Below are 24,543 nucleotides of genomic sequence, written 5' to 3'. Positions count from 1 at the left end.
TCAGATAAACAATATATGAAGTTAAGACAATTGAAACTCTACAACTGGATAAAATTCAAACTTCCAGACTTTCGAGTGACATCCATCACTCTTCTTCAGCATCACTAGAAAGAACTGGCAGAATGAATGAAGTACATCTAACTGGAAAAAACAGTTGAACATGTCACTCTAAACTTCCGGAACTAAATCTTTGAATTTCATCCAGTTGTAGAGTTTGAAATGTCTTTATAGACAATCTCCATAGTTAACTCTTATGCACCAAAATTTGAGCACTTCTTGTTTCCAGGAGAGGTGATTTGTGAAATTTCAATGTACATTGTACAAAGTTGTGTACATGTGTCTCACCTGCACACAAAGCCTTCATTATTTCAGCAGTTCCTCCTTCACATAGTTCTGTTGGAAGATAAACAGCATAAATTTAAAGGTAATCTCCACTTCTCTCACATAATGCTATGTTACAGTTTCATGTAGTTTCATTTGGTGTAAAACACATTCAAAATATTTGAAAATTGATCAAAAACAATTTTTGGTGTGACATCATCCGAACTTTTGACAGAAGCTTGGGAGGGTGGCAGAAGTTGTCCAATATTAGGTGTTATCATAGTGGCTTAGTTTTGATCTATCAGCTTGTGTTGTGACATAAGCTGGATGATCTTATTCATTGTCAACCCTTTTTTACTTATTCTCTATACTTTTACTTATTCGCTATATTCACATACTGCTGCAATAATTAAAGACCGGCATCTTAACGTACATCTAGTCGCAGTTCTCAGATCTAGTTGGAAACCACATATCATCAGACTATTAAGCTATTTCCTCAATAGCAGTATCCCACATATCATCAGACTATTAAGCTATTTCCTCAATAGCAGTATCCCACATATCATCAGACTGTTAAGCTATTTCCTCAATAGCAGTATCCCACATATCATCAGACTGTTAAGCTATTTCCTCAATAGCAATATCCCACATATCATCAGACTATTAAGCTATTTCCTCAATAGCAATATCCCACATATCATCAGACTGTTAAGCTATTTCCTCAATAGCAATATCCCACATATCATCAGACTATTAAGCTATTTCCTCAATAGCAGTATCCCACATATCATCAGACTGTTAAGATATTTCCTCAATAGCAGTATCCCACATATCATCAGACTGTTAAGCTATTTCCTCAATAGCAGTATCCCACATATCATCAGACTGTTAAGCTATTTCCTCAATAGCAGTATCCCACATATCATCAGACTATTAAGCTATTTCCTCAATAGCAGTATCCCACATATCATCAGACTGTTAAGATATTTCCTCAATAGCAGTATCCCACATATCATCAGACTGTTAAGATATTTCCTCAATATCAGTATCCCACATATCATCAGACTGTTAAGATATTTCCTCAATAGCAGTATCCCACATATCATCAGACTATTAAGCTATTTCCTCAATAGCAGTATCCCACATATCATCATGCAGACTATTAAGCTATTTCCTCAATAGCAGTATCCCACATATCATCAGACTATTAAGCTATTTCCTCAATAGCAGTATCCCACATATCATCAGACTGTTAAGTTCCTCGCTCTACTTTGAATGAAGGGTTCTAGCAAAGATTGTGACCAGATTATTATATTTTCTAGTATGGTGTCCACTGATCTCTCTACGGGATAGGGGGAGCCAGTTATGGAAGATGGTTGAGTTTAAAAGTCTGGGCTCACACTTCCTGCATAGATGTTGACATCTATACTCCAGTGTGAGGAGACTGAGTTGGATACAGGCTTCTGAGTAACAGGTGTAATGTTTGCCTATGAATTGTGTGGCATGCCCAGCGCTGCCTATTCTCACGTTGTTTTGCTTCAGGGTACTGGTGAGACCAGTATATTCGAGGAGCAGCTGTACATAAAAACATGTGCACACAACTAGGAGGTCTTTCTGAGGGAGGTGAAACTTTTTTAGCTGTTTCAGGAGAAAGAGGTGTTTTGCGGTCTGCTTGATGATGACACTGGTTGACAAGAAAGTCCCATTTCAGGTCTGCTTGCAACCAACAGTTTGGGAACGAGAACTTCCTGAGGGCCATGGCTGTTGATGTGAAGTGGCGGGAGTGGAGGCAGAGTTTTAATGAATAGACATAATTGTCTTGCATTTTGTAGGGTGTAATTTTGTGCAGCCGATACAGGGAAAACCCTGCCACTAATAGATATACGAACCCTGCTTAACGCATGCAATTTCTGTCCTTCTAGCACTGTTTTTGGCTGAGGTGTTCGAAATAGATACATTGTACATATACCGTAATGATAATGATATGAAATATATGTTCGATATGGTGTTCTTCGGGAACGGTTCAATGGGTTGTGTGACAAAGAACTCAATACACATTGTTTTGATGCATAACAAAGGATCATACTATTATTACATGTAATTTGATTCTTAATGGATCATTAGAACAGATTTTTGCAAAACACATCACAACAAGTATAGTGTGCATGTCCCAAAGTGGATGATAACTTTTAGCCTGGTTACCCCTTAAGATTATTATTAGTGTCTTGACGTACATCACTGTAGCAATGGAAATCTTACCTGCTGGAGGGTATACCATCTGCTTGACATCCACCAGTAGGCTCTACAGACAAGAACAGCACATTTTATCTTCCACAAAAGCACAGCAAAAAAAACTGATACCAATACTATGCAAGCCTGCAGATAACAAAGTTGCACAGAAACTCTAGAGGCATTCGTTATTTTTCCTGCAGTAGTCACCACACTTCAACCCTCTTGTAGATAGTGACATCTTTATTGACACATCAAAAGTACAGCAACTTTAGTAAGGTCTACTACAAGTATACATGCAAACAACAAACAATGATTAACCTACGTACAAGTATATGAATAATTCAACATGTCGAGTTTAACCCATCACTTACACTTGTCTGATAGTTCTAAGATCTAAACATTCTTTGATATATTTACCTATTTGTACACAGTAAGGGTTGTCTCCTTCTAGAATTTATCTATAGAATGAAATGTGTCAAATTCTGTTGAGCAAGCGGAAAGAAGGTTTGAGCGTTCATCATGATATCGTGGACAATCTAGGATAAAGTGTCATTCATCTTCAATCTCATTTGGACAGAATGGACAAAAACTCTGGTCATGGGGAATCCATATTAAACTATAATCATCATGGTATCTCCCGATTTCCACATTCAATCTTTGACTACAAATTCTTATCTTGGTGATTGCTCTACGAACTTCAAAATTTTTGTCCGTGCCTTTTCTTTAACACAGAATAAATGGAAAGTTTTGAATTGTTTTGAATAGAAGTATGCTATTCTTGTACGTATACGATGTAAACGGGTTTGTAATTGATCAGTTAACACATCAACTTTGTATGACCTAGATTTTGTCCATGCATGCCCAAAACCGTTAATAGTGATATGAAGTTAGGTCACAGTAAATTTTATGGATGACATCAGCGCACGCTTTGATTTTTGCCTAATTTTGAAATAAAAAACATTTTTTTACCCTTTGGCAATGGTCAATATACCGAAAATGGGGCAATATGTTTCAAACGTCTGTCATTTCCATTGCAAAAACGTTCTAGAAGCCGTAAAATAGGCATTTGCACATGTAGGAATGGTGAAAAATCGGTACAAATGTGTTGCACAATTCTTGTGTATGCGAGCTGTAATAAGATTGCTCCTCATCACCAACTTACAAGAGAACATAGTGCAGCCCTCATACCAAACTTGTAATTGGAATCAGTCTGTAATTGCTGTGCCATTATTATCAGCAATGTGTAATCCAGGGTGCAAAATACCTGGTAGCACGTTGCACAGTGCAACAAGATTTCGGTTGGTGCAAGTTAATTCCAAACCCAGGTAGCGCAGTGTGCAACCTTATATTTTGAGCCAAAGATCTCAATCGGAGCCCTGGAAGCTCACAAAAACACAGTGTCACTCTCATAAAATTCGGTAAATCTTCAATTGAAATAAAGAAATCAACACATTTTCGTTTTAAACCATCCAAAACCCTTCATAGATCGTGGAATTTGAGCTGAAAAAGACGAAAACACACTGCTCTCGGCTAAACAAGATGTTGTTAGGTCAATAGGAACACAATACTATCTACATGTAATTTATATTTTGAAATATTAGTAGTACCGTAAAATTCCTATTTACGTACGCACCCCTCCTAACGTACGCACCCCCAATTTGGGGACGATTGTGAGCCTGACTCAGTGAGTTGAAACGTTCAGGGGAAAAACCCTCCTAACGTACGCACCCTCTCTACAGCATTTCGGTGGATATATTATAGTTAAGAGGTTGACATGATCAACCTTCCAATGATGTTTACCGACTTAAAGGGTTACTGAGAAAATGTTTCTGGGTAGAAAATATCAAACAATTTGAATATATGTATTATTTATTCTTTATTACTGATTGATTGTGTGGTAGCATTCCACACTTCATTTGCATGAAGATGTACCATACTCTCATGCTGATATGCGATTTTCCTGAGGAAGAACCCCTCCTAACGTACGCACCCCAACTTTGGTGTCGGCCTGGAGCACCTGCTTGCAACTTGAAAAGTTTAAAAAGTGCGTACGTAAATAGGGATTTTACGGTATTATACGCTACATACGAGCTTAATTTGAAGAAATCGGTGAATGTTGCTGGAGCAATCTGAAATTTGGATGTGCAACCTAGCATTTACCCTTGGTTGCAACATGGGCAACCTGGCTCAAAAAAGTATTTTGCACCCTGTAATCCTATGTGTTTTTCTTGAATGAAGACAGTGAAGTGACAAATCCGATAACAGGGTCAGATAAAGTAACTGATGTCATGCCTTTGGAGTAGACCGTTGTCTAGCTGTCTGTGTGTTGAAGACAGAATAAAAAGACGGGGGATTTCTGAGGCACGGAAATTCAGGCAGACAGTCAAGACAGCAATAGCGGAGAGAATTTCAGTTGAGATGAAGTGAGCAGAGCCAGCATTATTTAGTCAGTCAGTCTGCCACTTGACAGGAGTCTTCCGTACCCAGTGTACGCTTTCTCCGCGTTCTTGATGTGCTATACAAACCCGGATCTGAATTTAGAATGATTTTAATGATGACATCAGTGTTAGTTACTGTTTTATTGGATATAGGGATAAAAGTTTTTATCACTTCAATTCTCCTATACATGCTTTATGGTATTCAAGTTTGAAAATGTGGATATCTTTTTTTTTTGCCTGCCTTGTTTTTTTTTTTCGCCAGCGCGCACTAAATTTGGAGTCTGCTTTACTTGCTGCAGCCTTAATAGCAGGCAAAAAATGTCATTGACAATTAACTTTACTGTGCTCCCTTCTGCTGTAACTGACACAAACTTGGATTGTGGATAACCTTACAGCATGTTGATTCTACATTGTTGGAAACTATACCATTGATAATCCTTGAACAGAAGCATAAATTTGGTAGGGCATCCCCCTGCCTCAACTTTGTGCCAAAAGGTACTAAATACTTAGGGACCATACAATATTTAGCGGGGGGGAGGGTTGTTGCGTTGGGGGTGGGGGGTGGTTGGTGAGGGTCATTTTTTCAAGGTGGGGGGGAGGGTCATGGTAAAAAAATTCTGGGTTGGGGGGAGGGTCATGGACTTAGAATCAAAAGTCATTGACCTTAAGTGGTAGGCTAACTAACTAACCAACCTGGTACCGGTAAGTCCTTATACATGTACATGTACAAGTAATTAAGCTGCAGCAGGAATAAGCAATGTGGAAATACCAGACTGAGTCTTAATGGCAAGGTAGTGAACTGAGATAGAGGTCGAATAGAGATGAAGGAAATGGCACCAATTAGCAAGGCTCTGGAATGTGACCACCTGTAAACCCCCAGCCCTCTATACAAAAGGAATTATGTGACTGTATATTACCTTTTATTAGCTCTACAATATCCATGAAAAGGCCCCATGCCATACTGTAACTTGTAGTTGAGAGGTTGATGGGAAAAATTGTGTTAAAAGTTCCAACCTACCTCTAGTGTCTTTATCCTGCACAGTTGTTTAGGCAAGACAGAGACTCTATTTTTGGACAAGTCCAGGGTACGAAGGCTCTTCATGTTACCAATTGCACTGTGGACATCTGTTAGACGGTTTTCTGTGTAAGGCAAAAGCAAATGCCAATAATCAACATCAGGCTATAATCTTTTTATCAAATTAACAACTTTGCCACTGTGACAGCAATTGGATGCCATTTTATGATACTGTAGAGATTTTATTTATCAAAGTTTGGCCCAATTTTATGATGTACAACTACAAAACTCCAGTTACCTTCTTGTACGATCAAAATAACATTGGGATGAAGACTTTAACTCCAAATACAATAATGTAAAATTTAACTAATTACCTCTGCAGTTGAGGGTTTGCAAAGCTTGCAGCTGACTAACAGCTTCGGGTAGACTTGTCAATTTGTTGTTTTCCAGGTTTAACACCTGAAAAAAAGGCAAAATATTCCAGTTGGCGACATTGATACTGCAACAGAGCTGGTCTTGTGTGCACAGCATATCAGTACATGTGTATGCAGCAATCAGGTATGTAAGCGTGCCACACAGCACACTTCGACGGCGTCAAATGTGCACAGGAACACGCTTTGACGGCCGTCCCAGGGTGCCATATGGGGCCATATGTTTTCTATGGTCTCCGCATTGATATAAGAGGCAAACAGTTGACATACAATACTCGGTCAGACAATAGCTGAACAATTATATTTTACGATCTTTTGATTTCTATGAAGGACAGAGTTTGGGAAAATACGGAATTTGCGAAGTTCGTACGGAGCGCCTGTGAGTACGTGCGAGCACCGATCTCGGGAGACCGTTCAACTAAAATCCGTTCTGAAATGAAATAAAAACACTCAAACTATCAACTGTTCCGCTTTTTATTATCTTCAGATGTGATACTTATGATCCATTTGGCTGGAGCTGCCAGTAAGCCTGCGTAAAACCTACAGGAAACGCCGATCTCGATGCACAGAAGTCCGCCATGATACATGTGTGGCACGCTTAAATAGCTCTTTGGTCTTTCTTACATTTGGGACCTTATTAGCTCAATATTCTTGCTCAACAATATAATTTTTATATAGATTTATACTAATTTTATTTAAAACAATAACAATACTTTACTATTCAAGTTTGGTCTATCATACACATGTATCTACATTCACATTGTGCCAATTACAAAATGTACATGTGTGTTGTGTCTATATATATTGTGTCTATATAATATTATGTATACTAGTATATTGTCACACCAACAGAGCTGATTATGCAGCTTGGTACACTGTACTCAGCTAGACAGCTTGGTACAGTACTAAGCTAGACAATACAAATACTGAAATCTCCCTGCCTGTGGCATATAAACTACGCACAAAAAGTTCGGAAACTTAACTTTGGTTGATCATATCTCCGTTGTTTTTTACCGATTTTGATGCATTATATATCATTATAAAGCTTGTGCGATTCCCTGTTCTATGATACCAAACTTATTGTGATTGAAAACCCATGGAACAAGTACCAGGACTAATAACGTGAGTGGGTCACGGAGAAAAAGTGCCCAAAATTCCCTGTTGGTGTCATACGTGCGCTGTGACATCCTATCGGTATGGGCGCAGATGATGATTCAATACATTTTTCCTCGGGTTCTGAGGTTATTTTTAGAACACAGACCATCCAAGGTTATTTCTAGCACACAGAACACCCAAGGTTATTTTTAGCACATCGAAGATCCAATTGATTGCACCACACACAAAAAAAACGCGTCCTGCAACAGTATCGTCATCCACAGGTGTTATTTTTTGTTATTGTTTCACAACAAACATTGGGGTATGGGGAGGCATAACCTCCAGGGGAAGACAAGACTTGTACCAGGAACCCTCAATGTAGAAAGATATCGTGACACAATACTTGATCCGGTGGCCATCCCTTTCCTCCATAACATGGGGCCGAATGACTTGCTGCAAGATGATAACGCCCACCCACACCGGGCAGGGATCATCGCCGACCATCTCCAGCATGCAGGTGTAGAGAGGATGGAGTGGCATCTATATGGGATCAGCTTGGGCGAGCTGTCCGTGCAAGAGTGACCGAGAGAACAAAGCTGGCTGACCTAGGACGACTGCTGGTGGCGGAATGGGACGCTATCCCACAGCATCGCATTGCGCGACTGGTGACGAGTATGAGGAGGAGGTGCATGCCGTGCTGTAGTGACAGCGCGTGGCTGGGCCACCCGTTACTAAGACTCCTTGCTAACCCGTTACTAAGACACAGATTGTTGGTTTTGATAAAGAATAAACTTAGCTTTCATGAATATGTCTTGTTTATTCTTGTTGATTTTACACAATACCCTCGTACAGAAGTCAATACCAACAGAAGAATATGTACGGAATAGCATGTTTGACTATAGTAAGGTAATCTGGGCACTTTATTTCTTCGACCCACTCACTTTAGCAGGCCTGATGCTCGTTTCATGAACTCGCAATCACAATAAGTTTGGTATCATGGGAAAGAAAATCAAATAAGCTTTTAAAAGATATGTAATACATTGAAATCGGTAAACAAATAACGGAAATATGATCGACCAAAGTTAAGTTTCCGAACTTTTTGTTTGTAGTTTAGTATACACAGTGCAAACGTTTCTAATTTGCTCTGGGACATGGAATTGCTGAAGGTCAGTTGTTTAGTCCCAGTTGAACACATGCTGGAACGCCCGTGGGGAGGACAGGAGACTACTGTTACCAACATATACAGCTTCCGTCACTGCTTTCTGTTATTTCTAACGCATTTGGGTCGTTTCTGCAAGATTTTTAGGTTTGATTGATAAGGAAGCCAATGGATTAGGCACTGATAATGATTGTTGTGCTGCTAACATTATAGGTAGACCCGTTAACTGTTTGTTTACTTAACTCCCGACCAGTCTTGAGGAGAGCACGGCGGGGTGTGAGCGCTGCCTTTCTACTCTATTTTTGTGTAATTAACAGCAGTGTGAGTCTGCGAATTTCTTCTTCAAAAATGGTAGAAATTTCAAAACAAGAGTCCGTGGGAAGCAATTCTCCGTGAAGTATTTATAGTGACTGTGTACATTGTGGGTAAGGTACTGCTTGTTAATTTCCTTTGCCAGTGACCTGCTAGTTGTAAGATAAATGCATGAAATGGATCTTGATGTAAGTTGTAAAATCACACACCCTAATTCACTTCTAGGAATTACTCACCCTGGTTTATTTTGTTGTATTTGGCGATTAATTGTCTAAGGATGACCCATCATACTGGATAACTGTTAATGATGGCCCCAGACTTTAATGGTTTCGTCCATTGTATGTCATCTTTATTATGCGCGTTTTCTCGATTAGAACTGCCAGTCCTACATTGTATCATCTTGTGATACTTTACTTTACAGACCCTGTACTTTCCTGCGGGGACTTCTATTTCATTGTTAAACATAAACATTAAAACATCAGTGAACACCCAGGGCTCTTTGTTCTCCTTATTTCTATGTATAGGACTGAATTAGAGAATTATATGGGTAACCTCTTGTTGTACTGTAGGAAAACGCCAGGTGAACCATTTTCAAACTTGACCTCCATTTCCACAACTGCTACACACCTACCAATGAAGATACGTTAGCTTGACACACATATATGGACCCACACCACAGCTATCATAGTTTAAAACATAAAAATACATCACCAAATACCTGCATGGCAAAACCCTACACAGGAAATTCTGGGAATGTACGCACACATCAACTTATCTTACACCAACAAATCCAACATATTATACACTCAGCACAAAAATTTGGACACATAACTTTGGTCAATCATATCTCCGTTGTTTCTTGATCAATTTCAATGATTTATATATCATTACAAAGCTTGTGAGATTTTCTTTCCCATGATACCAAACTGAACATGGTTGCAAATTAATGCAATGAGCACCAGACCTTGTTATGCGAGCAGGTCACATAAAAAAAGTGCCCAGATAACCCTACTAATGTCAAACGCTCAATTCAGTATTTTTTTCTTCTGCTGGTAGCACGTGGCTTTTGTACGAGGGTAATATGAAACTTAAATCAACAAAACACATTAATATGAAAGCCAAGGATAGTCTTCAGCCAACCAAAAAAAATGCGTAAAGGAGCTTCAGTTATGATGAAGGTGGCTTCATACTGAGTACACAAGCCATGCACTGTCACCACAGCCCGGCACATCCTCCTCATGCTTGTCACCAGTTTTGTTACGCGGCCCATCTTTGGGTCAAAATCTAAGGTTGCACACTGCGCTACCTGGGTTTGGAATTAACTTGCACTAACAAAAATCTTGTTGCACTGTGCAACGTGCAACCAGGTATTTTGCACCCTGCAAACGTACAACGTACACTGTTTTGACGGAAGAAACCCCCATCGCAGGTACGACGTGGTTGTGACCAGTATCGTAGCTTACCCCGGAAGTGACTTCCGCGGCCAGTGGCACTTTCCTAAGAGACATATCTCAACAATCTTTCATCCCTGTGTAAACGTTTTACATTGTCACAGCCTCCGTACTACAAACTACAAGTGTGGTAAGTTTGAAGGTCCAGAGATTTCCCATTTTCACACGGTGATCTTGAAATTAAAAATCGCAGTGCGTAACTTGAAGTGCACCGTCCCCTGCACACGTGCACTGCGACTGGACAGCATACTTATACACATACAGGAGCTCACTCTGCACATGTTCGCAGCTAGAACTCACAATTCCAGTTGCCGCATTGGTGCGTAACTTGGCATATCTTTTGCTAGGTTGCGTGTGGCGATGCACGTTGTCTGTTTTACAATGTAACAGTGACAATACGATCACAGCAAGTAGCGAAAGAATCTACCCTATATTTGCTTACGACACTCGGGCGACAGCGGTCCAGCTTTAAGCATAGTCTCTATGGGAGGGCCGTTCCACTTGGCGTCAATATAGGCCTGGGGCGCAATTACAAATTATATTGCATTGACGATAAAAACAGTTACGGTGTAACAAAGACATTGTGCATCACCGCGCCCAACCTATCAAACGACATGTTAAGTTACACACCAATGGGACGATGGGAACGTGAGCTCTAGCAGTGCGAACGTGCAAACAAAAGCATTATACTCCCATCAGGAGGTCATCCTCCTTCCCGGAGTAATAAAGGCAGGGGATGTAATCAATCTTTAGAAAGTATCAAAAATATTCTCAATTTCTTTTGATTTCTTTGTTTCAATTGAAAATTTACTGAAGTTTATGAGAGTGACACTGTGTTTTTGTGATCTTCCAGGGCTCTGATTGAGTTCTTAGGCTCAAAATCTAAGGTTGCGCCCGGCACTACATGAGTTAAGAGATAACGCCAACCGAAATATTGTTGCGCTGTGCAACTGCGCAACCGGGTATTTCGCATGCTGAATCATTACAAATGTTTGGAAGTGCATTTGCCACCAATGGCACTAAAAATTAGTAAAATACAACGTTCTTGATTACATTCAACAACAGTATGCGTATTGCTCAATGAACTCAGAAATCTGTACAAAATACAAGGTTTAACGCTTCTGATGTTATTGAGCATCAGTTACTCACCTGCAAGGTGGCTAGCTCACCAATGTCATCTGGTAGAGATGATAGTCTATTCTGGTGAAGATCAAGGACCTAACATGAAAGAATAATGATTTCAATAAGTAATAAGTAATATGACATTCAGTAAAACCTCCATCTACAGCTGCTTTTAAGTATCAGAGATATAGAGTACCTATGGTGTCAGGGCTTATTAAAACTATTGTTGGGGATAAGTTCAATCATGGGGGACCTAATTATAACCTAAAAAATTTAGGTAAACAAAGAGAATTTTGGCTGTCTGTCGTCATAAGATTGATGGACAAACCACCACAGTACCATTACCATATATCTAGGTGCACTGGTGCACCCACAGTCAAAAATTAGGTGCACAAAAAGGGTAAATGCCGCCAGTATTTCGAGCTCTGCATGCACCTCAAAATGTTACAGTTTACAACAACCCGTTTACTACAGACTCACAGGTCAAATAAACAAGCAATTCAATATTTCTTTGCTACATTGTATGAACATGTGTCATACAGATTTTGTAAGCTTACAACTGATCATGTATAGTAGAATTAAATGTAGTCAATTGTTTTATGGATAATGTTGTTCTTTTTTTGTGGTTTATTTCAACTTTTAAGACACTACAACTTTGAAAACTTTCAATATAGGTACTTTCAATGATAAATGGAAAGGATACATGACATATGCAGGATACTCTTGATAGAAAAATTAAACGTAGAAACAGAAATTGAAGTAAAATTCCTCCAGCTGTTTGTGCATGTTGGCACTGGCAGACTTACCCTCAAAGCACACAAGTCCTTCAAAAGACCACCTCCTCTGAGAGAGGTCAGGAAGTTGGAATGGAGTAAAAGTACCTGAAAAACATCAATGTAGAGCAACTTTTCACTATTGCAAGTCAGCAAAGGGATCGTGAGTTGTAACTGCGAACGTACCCACAATCCTATTCTCAATACTCCTCCAGGAGGTGACCCTCCTTCCCAGAGGTTATAACAAGGGACCAGGCTCATCTTCAGTACAAAATGTACGGCTGCCGTGTTCATTGTGACGTCATGAGCAGGTATTAGTCACTGATTAATATAATCACCTGGTGAGAAGATCAGATAAGAATAAAGAGCTGGATCCATGGAAGTATGGTTTCTAATGGTTCAATGTTAAATAACATCAGAAGGGTGTGTATTTGTTTTAAACGTTTATATTCCTTCAATGGTGCTATTCCTATTTCAGATAATAGGAAAATGTTGTATTTTGGTGTCTTATGTCCTTTATCTCATAATCCTTTATGAGAGTTAAGACCCCGTCACAAATCAAGAATTGAGAGTGGCAATTAGCATAACCCATTTTGGCGATTGAGAGAGTGGCGATTTTCGGGCAAAGTACGACCGACGTCCTGGCGATTCCACGGGCTTCGGGCGAATTTTCGGAGCTCGGTCGACGTTTGCGGGGCACTGGAAGCTGCACTTAAATTCAGCGAGGCCTCGGCGACGATTTTTGAACTCGCACAGCTCGTCAACAGTTTGCCCGTAGCTCACCCGAGCAACGCCCAGCGCTCGGCCAATATTCGGGCGGGCATCCGAGGAATTTAGACCCGATTTTTGCGCTAGTATTCGGATTGGTTAATGACAAAATTCCTGTTTAGGTTATTATTTTCAGTGTGCCCACCCACTTCACTCATGTCCTACAGATTTGCCACAAATCAGAAAGTAAAGTTGGTCCAAATTTGAGCTTGTTACCATGTCAGTTGATTCTGACTTCGTCCGTGTCCAAGAGATGGTACCGTCTTATATGGGATTTATGATTATAAAGTGTTCGACGGACGTCGTCCGAGCTCCGTTCAATTTGTGAAGGGGCAGGTTTTCAGCGAAAAATATGGTCGACGCTCGGGCAAATTTGAAATTCCGCGAGCTTTACCAACACAAACAACACATACAGACCTGTCCCCACAATCCATAACACTTCAAACAAATCATTCAAGTTAACACCAGTCGGCGAAGGTATGGGATGGCATGCCGAACTCCAGTTCAAAATGGGTTATGCTAATCACAACATAATTTCCATGATCAATGAGACAAGATAAAACAAGATATTCAGAAATAAAAGGTCAAAAAATTTCATGGAGAAATGAAGTCTTCGAACTCTTGGTCTGTAAAGTTGCATACCTCTTTCTGCAGCACTTTACAAAGCGTGTATACTCCTGATGGTACCTTTAAGAACAAGAAACACAGTTATCTTCAAAAATGCATTCACTTCCTTTAATTACCTTTAGTTAATGAATATTTCATTTAAGATTATTGGTGTGACATTAGCCTCCTTCTCGGACTTCCACAAGTGCTGGTGTTAATTGTTGGAGGGGGGGGGGGGGGGGGTGCTGATTCGTGATTTTTTTACATACATGTATTGGCCAGGTTCTTATGCTGGAAAGGTTGGGTCTGCGGCGCTAGAAGGCCTGCGATATTTCAGCTCCAACAAAAGCAATCATGTCTTTCAAAAGGCCAGTTAATGTACCCACCAAGAAGTAATAAACAGTGCTGCAAGAAGCAATTCATATGCACAAACAAGGCATGCATGAAATGTGTCAGAAGATTTGCACTACCTGACGTATTTCAAGAAATTTATTTTTTTAACTCCCCCTGGCCCAACAATACACACCAGCGTAACAGCGTTCATAGGGAACGGGTTTTCTGCATGTGAAAAATTTGCGCGTGAAAAAATAAATTTCTTAAAACATGTCAGAAAATGTGTAGTATAATTTTCTTACTAATCTTAGACAGGAAAATGTGATCCCATGATTCAATTTTCCATCAGACACCTGAATTTTTGGTTTGAAAACTCCTGATTTTTAAGTCCCTTGGGAATAGTTAAACTTTTTGGGGCTGGAAACCTAAACATTTGAAAATCACTTAAATCTTTCAGAAATACATAGTTAACATACTTGTTTAAGGTTTTGTATTGTAAAATGTAACTATTTGAAGCTTTTCTCCATTCTTTTAGCCTAATTTCATCTTTTCTCAAGCAGATTCTTTCACATACAAAAATTTCAAACTTTTTTGTGCGTGAAAACTTAACATTTGAAAATCACTTAAAATCACATGAAGATTGAAAGAACAACATTTTGAACTGTAGAATGCAACAATAGGATACTTAATTCCATTGTATGTCATCTTATTACACGTTTTAAGCTTAAACCCCCCAAAAGGTTTTAAATCCCTTGGGAGCCAGCTTAGATATTCCCAAGGGACCTAAAATTCAAACCCAAAATTCAGGAAACAGATGAAAAATCATATCATGGGGTAAAATTTTTCTGACTAAGAATTTTGTAACGCACATTTTCTGACGCAGTTCTTGAACTTTTTTTTTTTTTGACGCGCAAATTTTTCACGCGAATTTCTCATGCTCACAAAACCCCAACCCCGCTCATGGAAGGCCGCAAAGCAGGCTACTAATACATGGTATACTTTTAATAGCTATAGAATGTTCTTCAATTTTGAAGTCCTTTTTGTTTTTTACCAGAAGTGCATGAAATACATGTTAACATTACATTTTAAAGTTACATAAAGTACAAGTAAAGTAACAAAAAGAATAAAAGTAAAGTCAATAAAGTTAAATCATCAAATTACGCAGTTACTACCGTTAAATCTCATCAACACTTTTTGATATTCAAACTTTTTAATATCTATGCTTTGTAACATTCGCAAAGCCAAGATGAGCAAAAATGGCATTTTGATTTTTGTGCACATCTTGAAGTAAGTTTGACATACATGTAACATTATGTATGTTAAAGAATAATGTTAACCTACTTCTTTAAAACACAAGATTTAGATAACGTTACGCATCTATTCAGATATAACATTACGCAGAAAACAAAAACAGAACTTTTCTTTCGAACTGTAGTGTAAATTAGTGTAAATGCAGGGCTCAAAATACAGTTTTGGGTCAACTTGCACTAGTACTAGTGCAGATGAAAAAGTTAAATCCACTAATAAGAAAACATAATTAGTTTTTAGCTTTTTGCAATATCTAATTCTAACAAAAATACTAAATTTGCTGTTTTAATTTAATTTTCTTGCTGCTTCAAGGCTACTAAAGTGTGTCCATTTTTAACGTGCACAAACTTGAACAATCATGCAAGTGGTATTTTGAGCCCTGTTTGGTGATTTTACTTTGCGTTAGCAGGGAAAAGCAGATTTCCTCAATGTTTTAAAATTGCTGTTGGAACAATTCTGTAGTACAGTGCAAAGTTTACATGTTCTAGAAGATGTACAAAGTAACCATTTTTAATGGCCTACCTCTGTCAGCTCACAGTCAGACAAGTCATAGGAAGGCTCTGGACTGGATTTGGCCTGTACAACACAAAAACATGAACAAATCCAACTTCCTTTTAAAAGCTTTAGTAGTTTGTTAATTTGTTTGTTTGATTGATTGACTGATTGATTGATTGTTCTCATAACCTGTAAACCATCTCAAGATGTCACATTAAATCAGTTTGGTAACATTACTTTATAGGTAAACCTATGTAAGACCAGACTGTAAGGTTTTAATTTCTGCAGGCCATTTTATTGATTTCAACAAACGTCCTGACTCCAATGATTATACAGTAGAAGCCACTTAATTGCACCTCGGATAAACGCACATTCCATTTAACTGCACCGAATCCTCAAATCCTAAACCGGTTCCCATTCACTGCAATTTGTTAGTGACTCCGCATATCTACACGGCGCATTGTCACCAATGCCGGATAACTGCACCAAAATTTTTCAAAAATTCTTGACAAGTTAACTAAAAAGGTGCGCTTAAATTAAAATCGGCAAACATGGTACAAATGAGCTGATACGTGCCTATGTAGATCTAGACTAGAGGCACAAATTCGCACAATATGTCTAAAATTTTTTTCACTAACAAAAGAAGGTGGTCTCCATTGACAATCACGTTGCTAGCGATCGTATGGGAGGTTTGGGCGGGTCAAGGGGCGTGTCGTCACCATAAAGAGACGCACGCCTGCCAAAGGCGGTATTGCGTTTTGGCAGACAGCATGCTGTACTCAATAAAGATTTGTCTCTACCTGTACATTGTCTTATCACTGTGAGTGTATTTAAATTCGCGGGGATTTGATTTCGCATTAAGGATGACATGGGGTGTTGTCTGCGGTTTTAAGTTCGCGGCAGCGCTATATTCACATACTGCTGCAATAATAAAAGACCGGTCCAGCTGGGCATGCGCAATTTCGCATTATGATGTTTCGCCAACGAAACAAATTGTTTTTGTCAGGTTTCTTCTCCTTCTTCTCTCATGAGAATCACACAAGACGGTCCAAATTTGAGCTTGTTACCATGTCAGTTGATTCTGACTTCGTCCGTGTCCAAGAGATGGTACCGTCTTATTTGGGATTTATGATTATAAAGTGTTCGACGGACGTCGTCCGAGCTCTGATTTATTTGTGCAATCGCTGTGCACGTAGATACAATCTAAATATTTCGACGGCAGAATTTTTCGTTGTTTGTAGTTTGTTCATGGTACTATAGTAGATCAGATGCCCGGTTTGGTAGAGAATGATGAGGGCCTGACAAACTGTCAAACAGCCTGGCAAACTGACAAAATGGGCTGTCCCAATTTTTGTTTTTGTAATCATTTTATTATATTTCAATTTGCCCAGGTATTATTTTGGGACAGCCCACTTTTGCATGGGGAGGAGTATTGGCGAAACATGCTATATTTGCTCAGGAGCAAATGACGGCCTTTCTTGGTGTCATTGTCATTATTGCACCAGCCGGATAATTGCACCAAATACGCTGGAAAATGGGGTGTGCAGTTAAGCGGATTCTAGAGTAGATTCTACTGTATATGATAAATGCCAAATGAAAAAAAAAATATGGACTCCTTCTTTCTTACCAGGGTCATCTTATGTTCCATCCTCCTCTTGCCTTCCTTGCTTTGTTTAGGGCCGAACAGTGGCATGGTCAACACTCTGTCTGCCCACACAGTAATGAAGCCTGTCTCCTGCCCGTCGGCACGAGTACGTCAGGTTATTTCTGGGTCATGACAAGCTGGTGACGTTACTGTCACCTGAACCTGAGTCAGACGCTTGAGAACATACAGGTGTAAGCAGGAGTTGCTACTGACAGTTGGGGTCAAACGTACGACTTTGGTAGGCCTGACTGAAGACGTTAACCCCCGCGTGACGTTACTGACTGAAGGCGTTAACGTAACGTTACGTTACGTGACGGGATTTTTACTTCCTTCCAAAATACAAAATACCCTCTATCAACAGGGTTCAACTGGAGCAGCTCCGCGGAGCGCCAGGTCACAGGGTAAAGGTCGGAGGGCACGTCGTCATCATGGCTCGAAACTTGGAAAGGAACCAAGGAACTAAAGCACGCTTGCGGCAGTGTAAACAATGATAGGTGCTAATTCAAGGTGAATAACACTCAGCCCTGCCCTGAACACTGGCGGCGACGGTAGGTTGGGATGTTGGTTGTTGTGGAAACAGGTCAACTCACCCGAAGTAGTGGAAGCGCAGTTCTGGTTGACCAAGGATTGACATGCATGTCCAAGGAGGTTATGTCTGGACAGTTTTGGATTTAGCTGTCTGTATATTTTAATGCTTGTACGTACTAGGTAATGCTGTTTTGTTCCTTGGTTATGGATTTTCGTAGGTAATATAAAGTACATTTATTTCTGAGTACGTTTTCTCCCGATAAAGGCACAGACCACAAGGATATGTTGTCGTCGTTAACGTAACAGAATGTGATACTGTATTTTATTTTTTTCTTCATTCGAACGTTTTCCAAACAATAGCTCTGTAGTAGGGAAAAAAATCATCAAAGAAATGCAGCCCTTAAAATAACGTTAGACGCTCGTTAGAGTCTCAGCAATCGTTTTCCGGTCCTGAGTGACAGGAGGGTTCCCAGTACTGATGAAGCTGCCCAGTACAGGAATTCTAGTACTAAGAAAGTGTCAGTACAGGAGCTCCTGGAGCTATACTTTGGATACCTGTGCTGACGACCACTTCGGTACTGGTTGTCCAGTGCTGACAAAGGAGGCAGTTACATAAATTTTGTATATTTGCCCTCGGCACTCTAATTCTAAATTTCTCATCTCTGTTCGGCATTTAAGTATTTTAACGCCGATGAATGCCGGGAGCGCCGGCGGGTCATGTTGCATGTCAGCCCGCCGGGTTCACCGGGACCTGCATGGGTTTCTGTAAAGACCAGGGCCCGTGCCCCACTGGTGGCCCTGTTTGCGGACGAAAAACGTTTGCTTGGCTTCTGATATGACTTGCTTCACTGTTCGGGTCTCACTTTGTGGGGAGCGATGGATCTCTTTGCACGCGGCGCTCCCATTTTCAGGGAAAAATCTAGCCACACAAACGCGGCAAAAACATTGTATTTACTATTATCAAACAGATTCAAGAAATAAAACATGTTATATTAATTATTATGCATTTGCTTCCTGTTCCCGTCTACTGTGAATGTTACAACGTTCCTTATATTTTCGCTATCTACTGGTATTTCATTTCATAATGTTACATATGTTTAGTTCGTTCCGTTTCGTTCCATTTGGTTCCATTTCGCACTTTCGGGGGACCCAAGCTTTGTGATGATGTCATAAAACCATCAGGTGGGCGGATAAAACACAGCAAGTTACTTTATTTTCTATCAGGTTTTGTAATATGCACTCCATAATGGAAGTGTCAAAAAAGTAAATTGTGTGCATTTTCTATATTATTTCAGAGCAGTGACACTCAGCTGGCAGTCCTACCTAAACATTAGTAGGAGTCTTCCATGATCAGCTCAAATTAGAAAGGCGGAACTCCATTTCATGCGGAAAAACAACTTACTGAGCCTCCGGGACATGATGGCTCTTTGGTCCGCCATCACAAGCCTGTTTTCTAAAACAGACGACAGCACCACAAATTGGATACGGAACAGAAACATTGTGCACGGCAACAGGACAAGGCAAGTGTTTATTCTATCATACATTAGGCGGCCTTCCAGGAGAGCATGTTTAGATTATTCAAGACTTAGAATTCCTGTATAGATTTGGTCAAGTCAAGTCATAGATTTGGTATTATATCATTATAGTATACATAAATGATATTGTTATTAATCATTTACCTCTTTCTTGTTTTATGTTGTTTCGACAAATAAGCCTATAATATGATTAGCATAATCTATTGTAAATGATATACCTTCTTCTATACCAAATTACATTATGCTGTACATGTGTATGTGTGAAAACTACATTTACATAATATATTATGCTGTACACCTCTAGCTAACATACATGTCACAAGTATGAAATTTGCTACAAAGGAATTACTGATCTTTTTCACTACTAAATGCAAATCAGGTCTTTATCATTTCCATGAAAAATTGAAGTTACGGCCTCATAACTGATATGAAATGGAGACTTCTGATAATCTGCATTATTTATGCAGCTTAGAGCATATGTCAACAAGCTGTAAGTTGTTTTGATACCTTCCTGTTTCTCTTTTTATAGGAAGTTGCTGGCTGCTTTTGAGAAGTATGATGGTGGAACAGGCAGGCTAGATGCTGGGAATATAAGTACTGCTTTCAACGAAGTTGACTTATATCCATCCAGAGCCCAAGGTCAGTTAGTTTCCCAAATTTTCCATGGAATGCATATGTTTGCCTTGTTTGCAGCATAATCTATGGTTTCCACGGAAATGTGGACCCATCGTAGCCAACATCTGTTCCTCCTTATTCATGCTGGTAGTTCTTCACATGCCATACTTAAATTTCTTGACGGCACATCCAACAATGTTGCTTCTTGTTATTACCTTCGCCGAGAAGGTTATGCAGAGGGTAGCGTTTGTGGGTGTGTTTGTTTGTGTGTGTGTAGTGGACCAGCATAACTCAAGAATGCCTGGATGGATTGTTTTGATATTTGGTATGTTGGTAGGTTTTGATGAGACCTGAAAACGATTAGATTTTGGGGCCCCTCAGGCCTCGAAATTAACTTTTTTCCCTATTGTCCCTGAATTGTCCCGAAAGTGGATTTCAACTGTCCCGAAAGTGTCCCAAAGTGTCCCAACCAGGGCCAAAGATGTGAACTTAGGGGGGATCTGGATTAAGTTCCAGAGGTTCATGTTCAGCTTAGAACCTATATTCAAGTCTGAACCTAAACTCAAGCCATGGCATATGTGTGTTAGAAGTTTTTTTCTTCAGTTACATACAAAATTGCAAGTTGGCAGACATTTTGCATGAAAAATATAATACATGCAAAATTATATACAGTCAGTAGTAAACACAAATTTAAAGCTCTAAAACAGTGAAGAATTCCAACATACAATATACAAGTTTTTAAAAAATCAATACCTTTTTTTAATTGAGTATAATTTCTAATATGGCAAAAATAACAAAGAAGTACTTAATTTCGCCCCAAGAAACAATAAAGCACGATACTGGATTTAATCTATCATATTATCAGGCAATATCGGCCCTCTATCAACATTTGAAACTGCAGTTTCACAAATTCTCGTTAGAGGGCGTTGTGTCGTTCTCGCGTGTTATTGCGAGATTTAGCGAGAGTTAGCTAAAAATGTCAAGATGGCCGGTATCTGTATTCATTCTTCATCAAATGGCCGAAATCGCGGGAGTTTTTTTTTGTATTGATTTTTTGGCGTTTTTAGGCACAACTTAACAGGTTGACTACGGATGGAACTATTTAATAAACATTTCCCAATGGAAATGGGGACATCTTTACCGCAAAATCTTCCGCTGAATCGAGTTCCTCCATGACGGGGACTGACTCAGAATTTTCTGATTGTCCCGAAATAGTCCCGAAACGTAAGTTGAATTGTCCCGAACCCAAATTCTACTGTCCTCGGGACATCGGGACATGGTTAGTTTCGAGGCCTGCCCCCTAGCGGCTTCTTACAGTACTGCAGCGGAACTTCCTGTTTTGAGATCTCGTGTTCTGAACATGCTATGGAACTGATTTTTGAGTGGTACATAGATCTTTGGACAGAGAGTAAGTGGTACGGGTTTGGGGCCCCTAGCGGCTTTTTTGGAACTGCAGGAGCAGGTTTTGTGTCTGACTTTGAAAGGGTATAACTCAAGAAGGGCTTGATGGATGATAATGATTTTTGGTAAGTAGATAGCTTGAGTGATGATGTACATGATTAGATACTTCTTATGCAAATCAGTATCTAATTTGCATGATTAATGAGGAAAGTTTACACAGCCGCCAAATTCCATGATAGGACTCTGAAACATATGACATATGTAACTGAAGAAGACAGAAATATTGATTAATATGAACTATGCACATGAAGACCTCATTTGCATAATTAATGAGAAAATACTATAACAAGATGGCCTTGATGGATGGTCATGATTTTTGGTATGTGGATAGCTTGTGTGATGCTTAGTATGATTGGACAATAATTATGCAAATTAGATTCTAATTTGCATAATCAAATCATATTCAATGAGGCAACTTTAGACTATTCAAATTGTAACTGAGGAAGAGAGGACTGTTAATAGATAGAAAATATGCAAATGTGGGCCTAATTTGCATTCTTAATGATTAACTTCTATTATTCCACACTGGCAAATGACGGCAATTTCATACATTTAATACTTTTTTTGTGGCATCGGGAAGTTATGTGAATGTGAACATCTTTGAATCAAATTATGCTAATAAGGGCCTCATTTGCATAATTGATGATAAATATTAGCATAACCTTCTTTGTTAAGCTCATAATTTGTTAAGCTCATACTTTGGACATGTTTAATTTTAAGACAATCAACTGGAATGATTTATAATTGATGAGAAACACAGAAATACGTCAGTCATAAAGGTTAAAATCATTTGGCAAAGGTATGAGGTCGTGGAACTCTGGTTAGTATTACAGTCAAACCTGCCCAAGGCGACCACCCGAGGGACCGAGCAAAAACGGTCGCGATGGACAGGTGGTCGCCATGAAGAGGATTCCAATCATAACATGTTTCCAGGTCGAGGTGTTCAAATAGAACTTGTACTGCGTAGATGGATGGAAAATTATGTGATTTTAGACAGCATGACCCCCACCAGGTTCAATTCTCATTGACAGAAAGATCCTACAGATATTACATTTTCTGTTATCGTTGTAATATTTGTATACCGTTACATCGTTAATGTTCGTCATACTTTTGACTAAAAACAATGTCTGCCTCGATGATCTCGCAGCGCCCTCCCGCATTCACACATTACGTTAAAGTAAGAGTACACACACGCACACACACATATAAAATCTAGGTTTCAAGGCCTAAGACAAAAACCTAGAAAATACCTGCTGACTTCAGCCTTCTTTTGGGCACCGACCGCTGGATTAAAGCGGCAAAAAGTTTTCGATCTGACAACTGAAGGATGAAAACGAAAGTTGTGATACCGCCGCTGAGCACGCAACCACATTGAAAGGTAATAGTGGAGCAGAACGCACAGCGTCGGCGATTTCAAGCAAGCAGCGCCCAATAAAGGTTTGTGAGAGTCATGGAAGTAACAAAAATATAAGTCTTGGAAATTAATTTTCATCAATAATGAGAGTATTCTAAATATTCATACACAGAAGCGTCGTGTTTTAGAAGAGTCAGCGTTGAAACAAAGATGGCGTCGCGGACCAAGGAACAACATGTCTCGGCCATGCCAACGTTTTGCCCTCCACCGCAGAGTCATTTTCCGGCGGAATTTAGTAAGACACATTTTTGTTGAAAATACAAGAAATGGATAGTAATTTCTGTGAAATCTGACTTTTTGATGCCATGCACTACGTGATCGTTTTGAAAATTGAGTTCGAACCGAGCTTGCGGTAAACTATAAGATTACGATGGGCACAACAACATCAATACTTATTAAGTATTCACAATCCTTTGTATTTACAATGTTTATAGTGGGAACGTTTTATTAAAGCACTTCATGGAGGAATCAATGCTATTCATATATTTTTGTCCGTCAAGGTCTTAAAAACATTTTCGCGAAATCCGACAGCCAAATTCGATGTCACCACACGCTGGAAAAACGCAGACGCCATGGCCAGGGATTGTGCTCTGTGTGGTCTAAATTCGTGGCGGTCGCGGTCACGTTGGACGAGTGGTCGCCTCGGGCAGGCCGCTTAATGCTTGTGCCTATGGGGAAAATTTTCGGGACCGAGAAAAAGCGGTCGCCATGGCCACGTGGTCTCGTTGAAGAGGTGGTCGCCTAGGCAGGTTTGACTGTATAAAGTATTGCTAGTACTTACTGTATTATATGATATTATTACCTCTATGAAAAATGGAATGTATGTTTTTGTCATTGTTTGTGTGTGTGCACTTCACAAAAGCAGTGGATTTGGATTTGGACTTATTGGAATTGCAACAGTGCAATCCACGTGGGACACAGGCAGCTATTGCCGATGTCGTGACCCACACACATAATGTACCCGATTTTTACACTTGGGTGGAGTGGGGAATATCGTGATAAGTGCCTTTTTTGCGTTTCGGCGCCTTCGCGCCGAAACGCAATGTCCTGGCTTTTACCTTCGATGCATGCAGGATGCTTCGATGGTTCAACACTGTGTCGCACACCATATGACCTTATATGGCAATACATTCCAAAATTCTTGTATAGCCCTTGCCTTATATGGCAAGTGAGCAAGAAATTTCAGGCAGGCTTGATTTGCATGACACATAGGAGGGCGACCGCATGTAACTGCTACAACTGTTCGGAAATATCATTGCATTGTGGTTTCGGACTTTGATATCCTGAAAAATGACCATATTACATCTATACCACAAGATTGCAGAAGAAAAAAAAATGATTTCGTCAAGAAAACGACCAAAAATCGACATAAATGATACCATGTAGTGAGGTTATAGCATTACGTACAGAGACCCATGTTTCACACTACAGCTTAGCTCATCTGGCAACGCGTAGCACTTCGGATCCAGAAGATCCGGGTTCGTGT

At 39.7% G+C, this 24,543-nt stretch overlaps 2 protein-coding genes across 6 annotated transcripts in view; one reads left to right on the top strand and one right to left on the bottom strand.

Annotated features, from left to right (window-relative positions):
• The window catches only part of LOC136442590 (E3 ubiquitin-protein ligase LRSAM1-like), a 72,644-nt gene extending 54,806 nt beyond the window's left edge, over positions 1–17,838 (bottom strand). Inside the window, exons 1-9 of one of the 2 annotated variants that reach the window (XM_066439535.1) lie at positions 17,487–17,838; positions 15,887–15,940; positions 13,760–13,804; positions 12,383–12,457; positions 11,604–11,672; positions 6,381–6,465; positions 6,010–6,131; positions 2,581–2,623; positions 346–393 (exon numbers count right to left, since the gene is read on the bottom strand). In XM_066439535.1, coding sequence (XP_066295632.1) covers positions 346–393; positions 2,581–2,623; positions 6,010–6,131; positions 6,381–6,465; positions 11,604–11,672; positions 12,383–12,457; positions 13,760–13,804; positions 15,887–15,940; positions 17,487–17,552 — 607 coding nt within the window. In that variant the 5' untranslated portion in view covers positions 17,553–17,838. The remainder of the gene's footprint in view (positions 1–345; positions 394–2,580; positions 2,624–6,009; positions 6,132–6,380; positions 6,466–11,603; positions 11,673–12,382; positions 12,458–13,759; positions 13,805–15,886; positions 15,941–17,486) is intronic. The other variant, XM_066439534.1, reaches the window with a different exon arrangement.
• Positions 17,839–17,900: 62 nt separating this feature from the next.
• The window catches only part of LOC136442591 (uncharacterized), a 77,477-nt gene continuing 70,834 nt past the window's right edge, over positions 17,901–24,543 (top strand). For 2 of the 4 annotated variants that reach the window (XM_066439539.1, XM_066439536.1), the window contains exons 1-3: positions 17,909–18,052; positions 19,328–19,556; positions 20,101–20,206. In XM_066439539.1, the coding sequence (XP_066295636.1) occupies positions 19,416–19,556; positions 20,101–20,206 (247 nt within the window). In that variant the 5' untranslated portion in view covers positions 17,909–18,052; positions 19,328–19,415. Of the gene's footprint in view, positions 18,053–19,327; positions 19,557–20,096; positions 20,207–24,543 lie in introns of all 4 variants that reach the window. The other 2 variants (XM_066439537.1, XM_066439538.1) reach the window with 2 other exon arrangements.

Source organism: Branchiostoma lanceolatum, chromosome 9 (genome assembly GCF_035083965.1).
Source record: "Branchiostoma lanceolatum isolate klBraLanc5 chromosome 9, klBraLanc5.hap2, whole genome shotgun sequence".
NCBI lineage: Eukaryota > Metazoa > Chordata > Leptocardii > Amphioxiformes > Branchiostomatidae > Branchiostoma > Branchiostoma lanceolatum.
The sequence above is the reverse complement of the archived record's forward strand: the minus strand, read 5'-3'. Positions and strand labels throughout refer to the sequence as shown.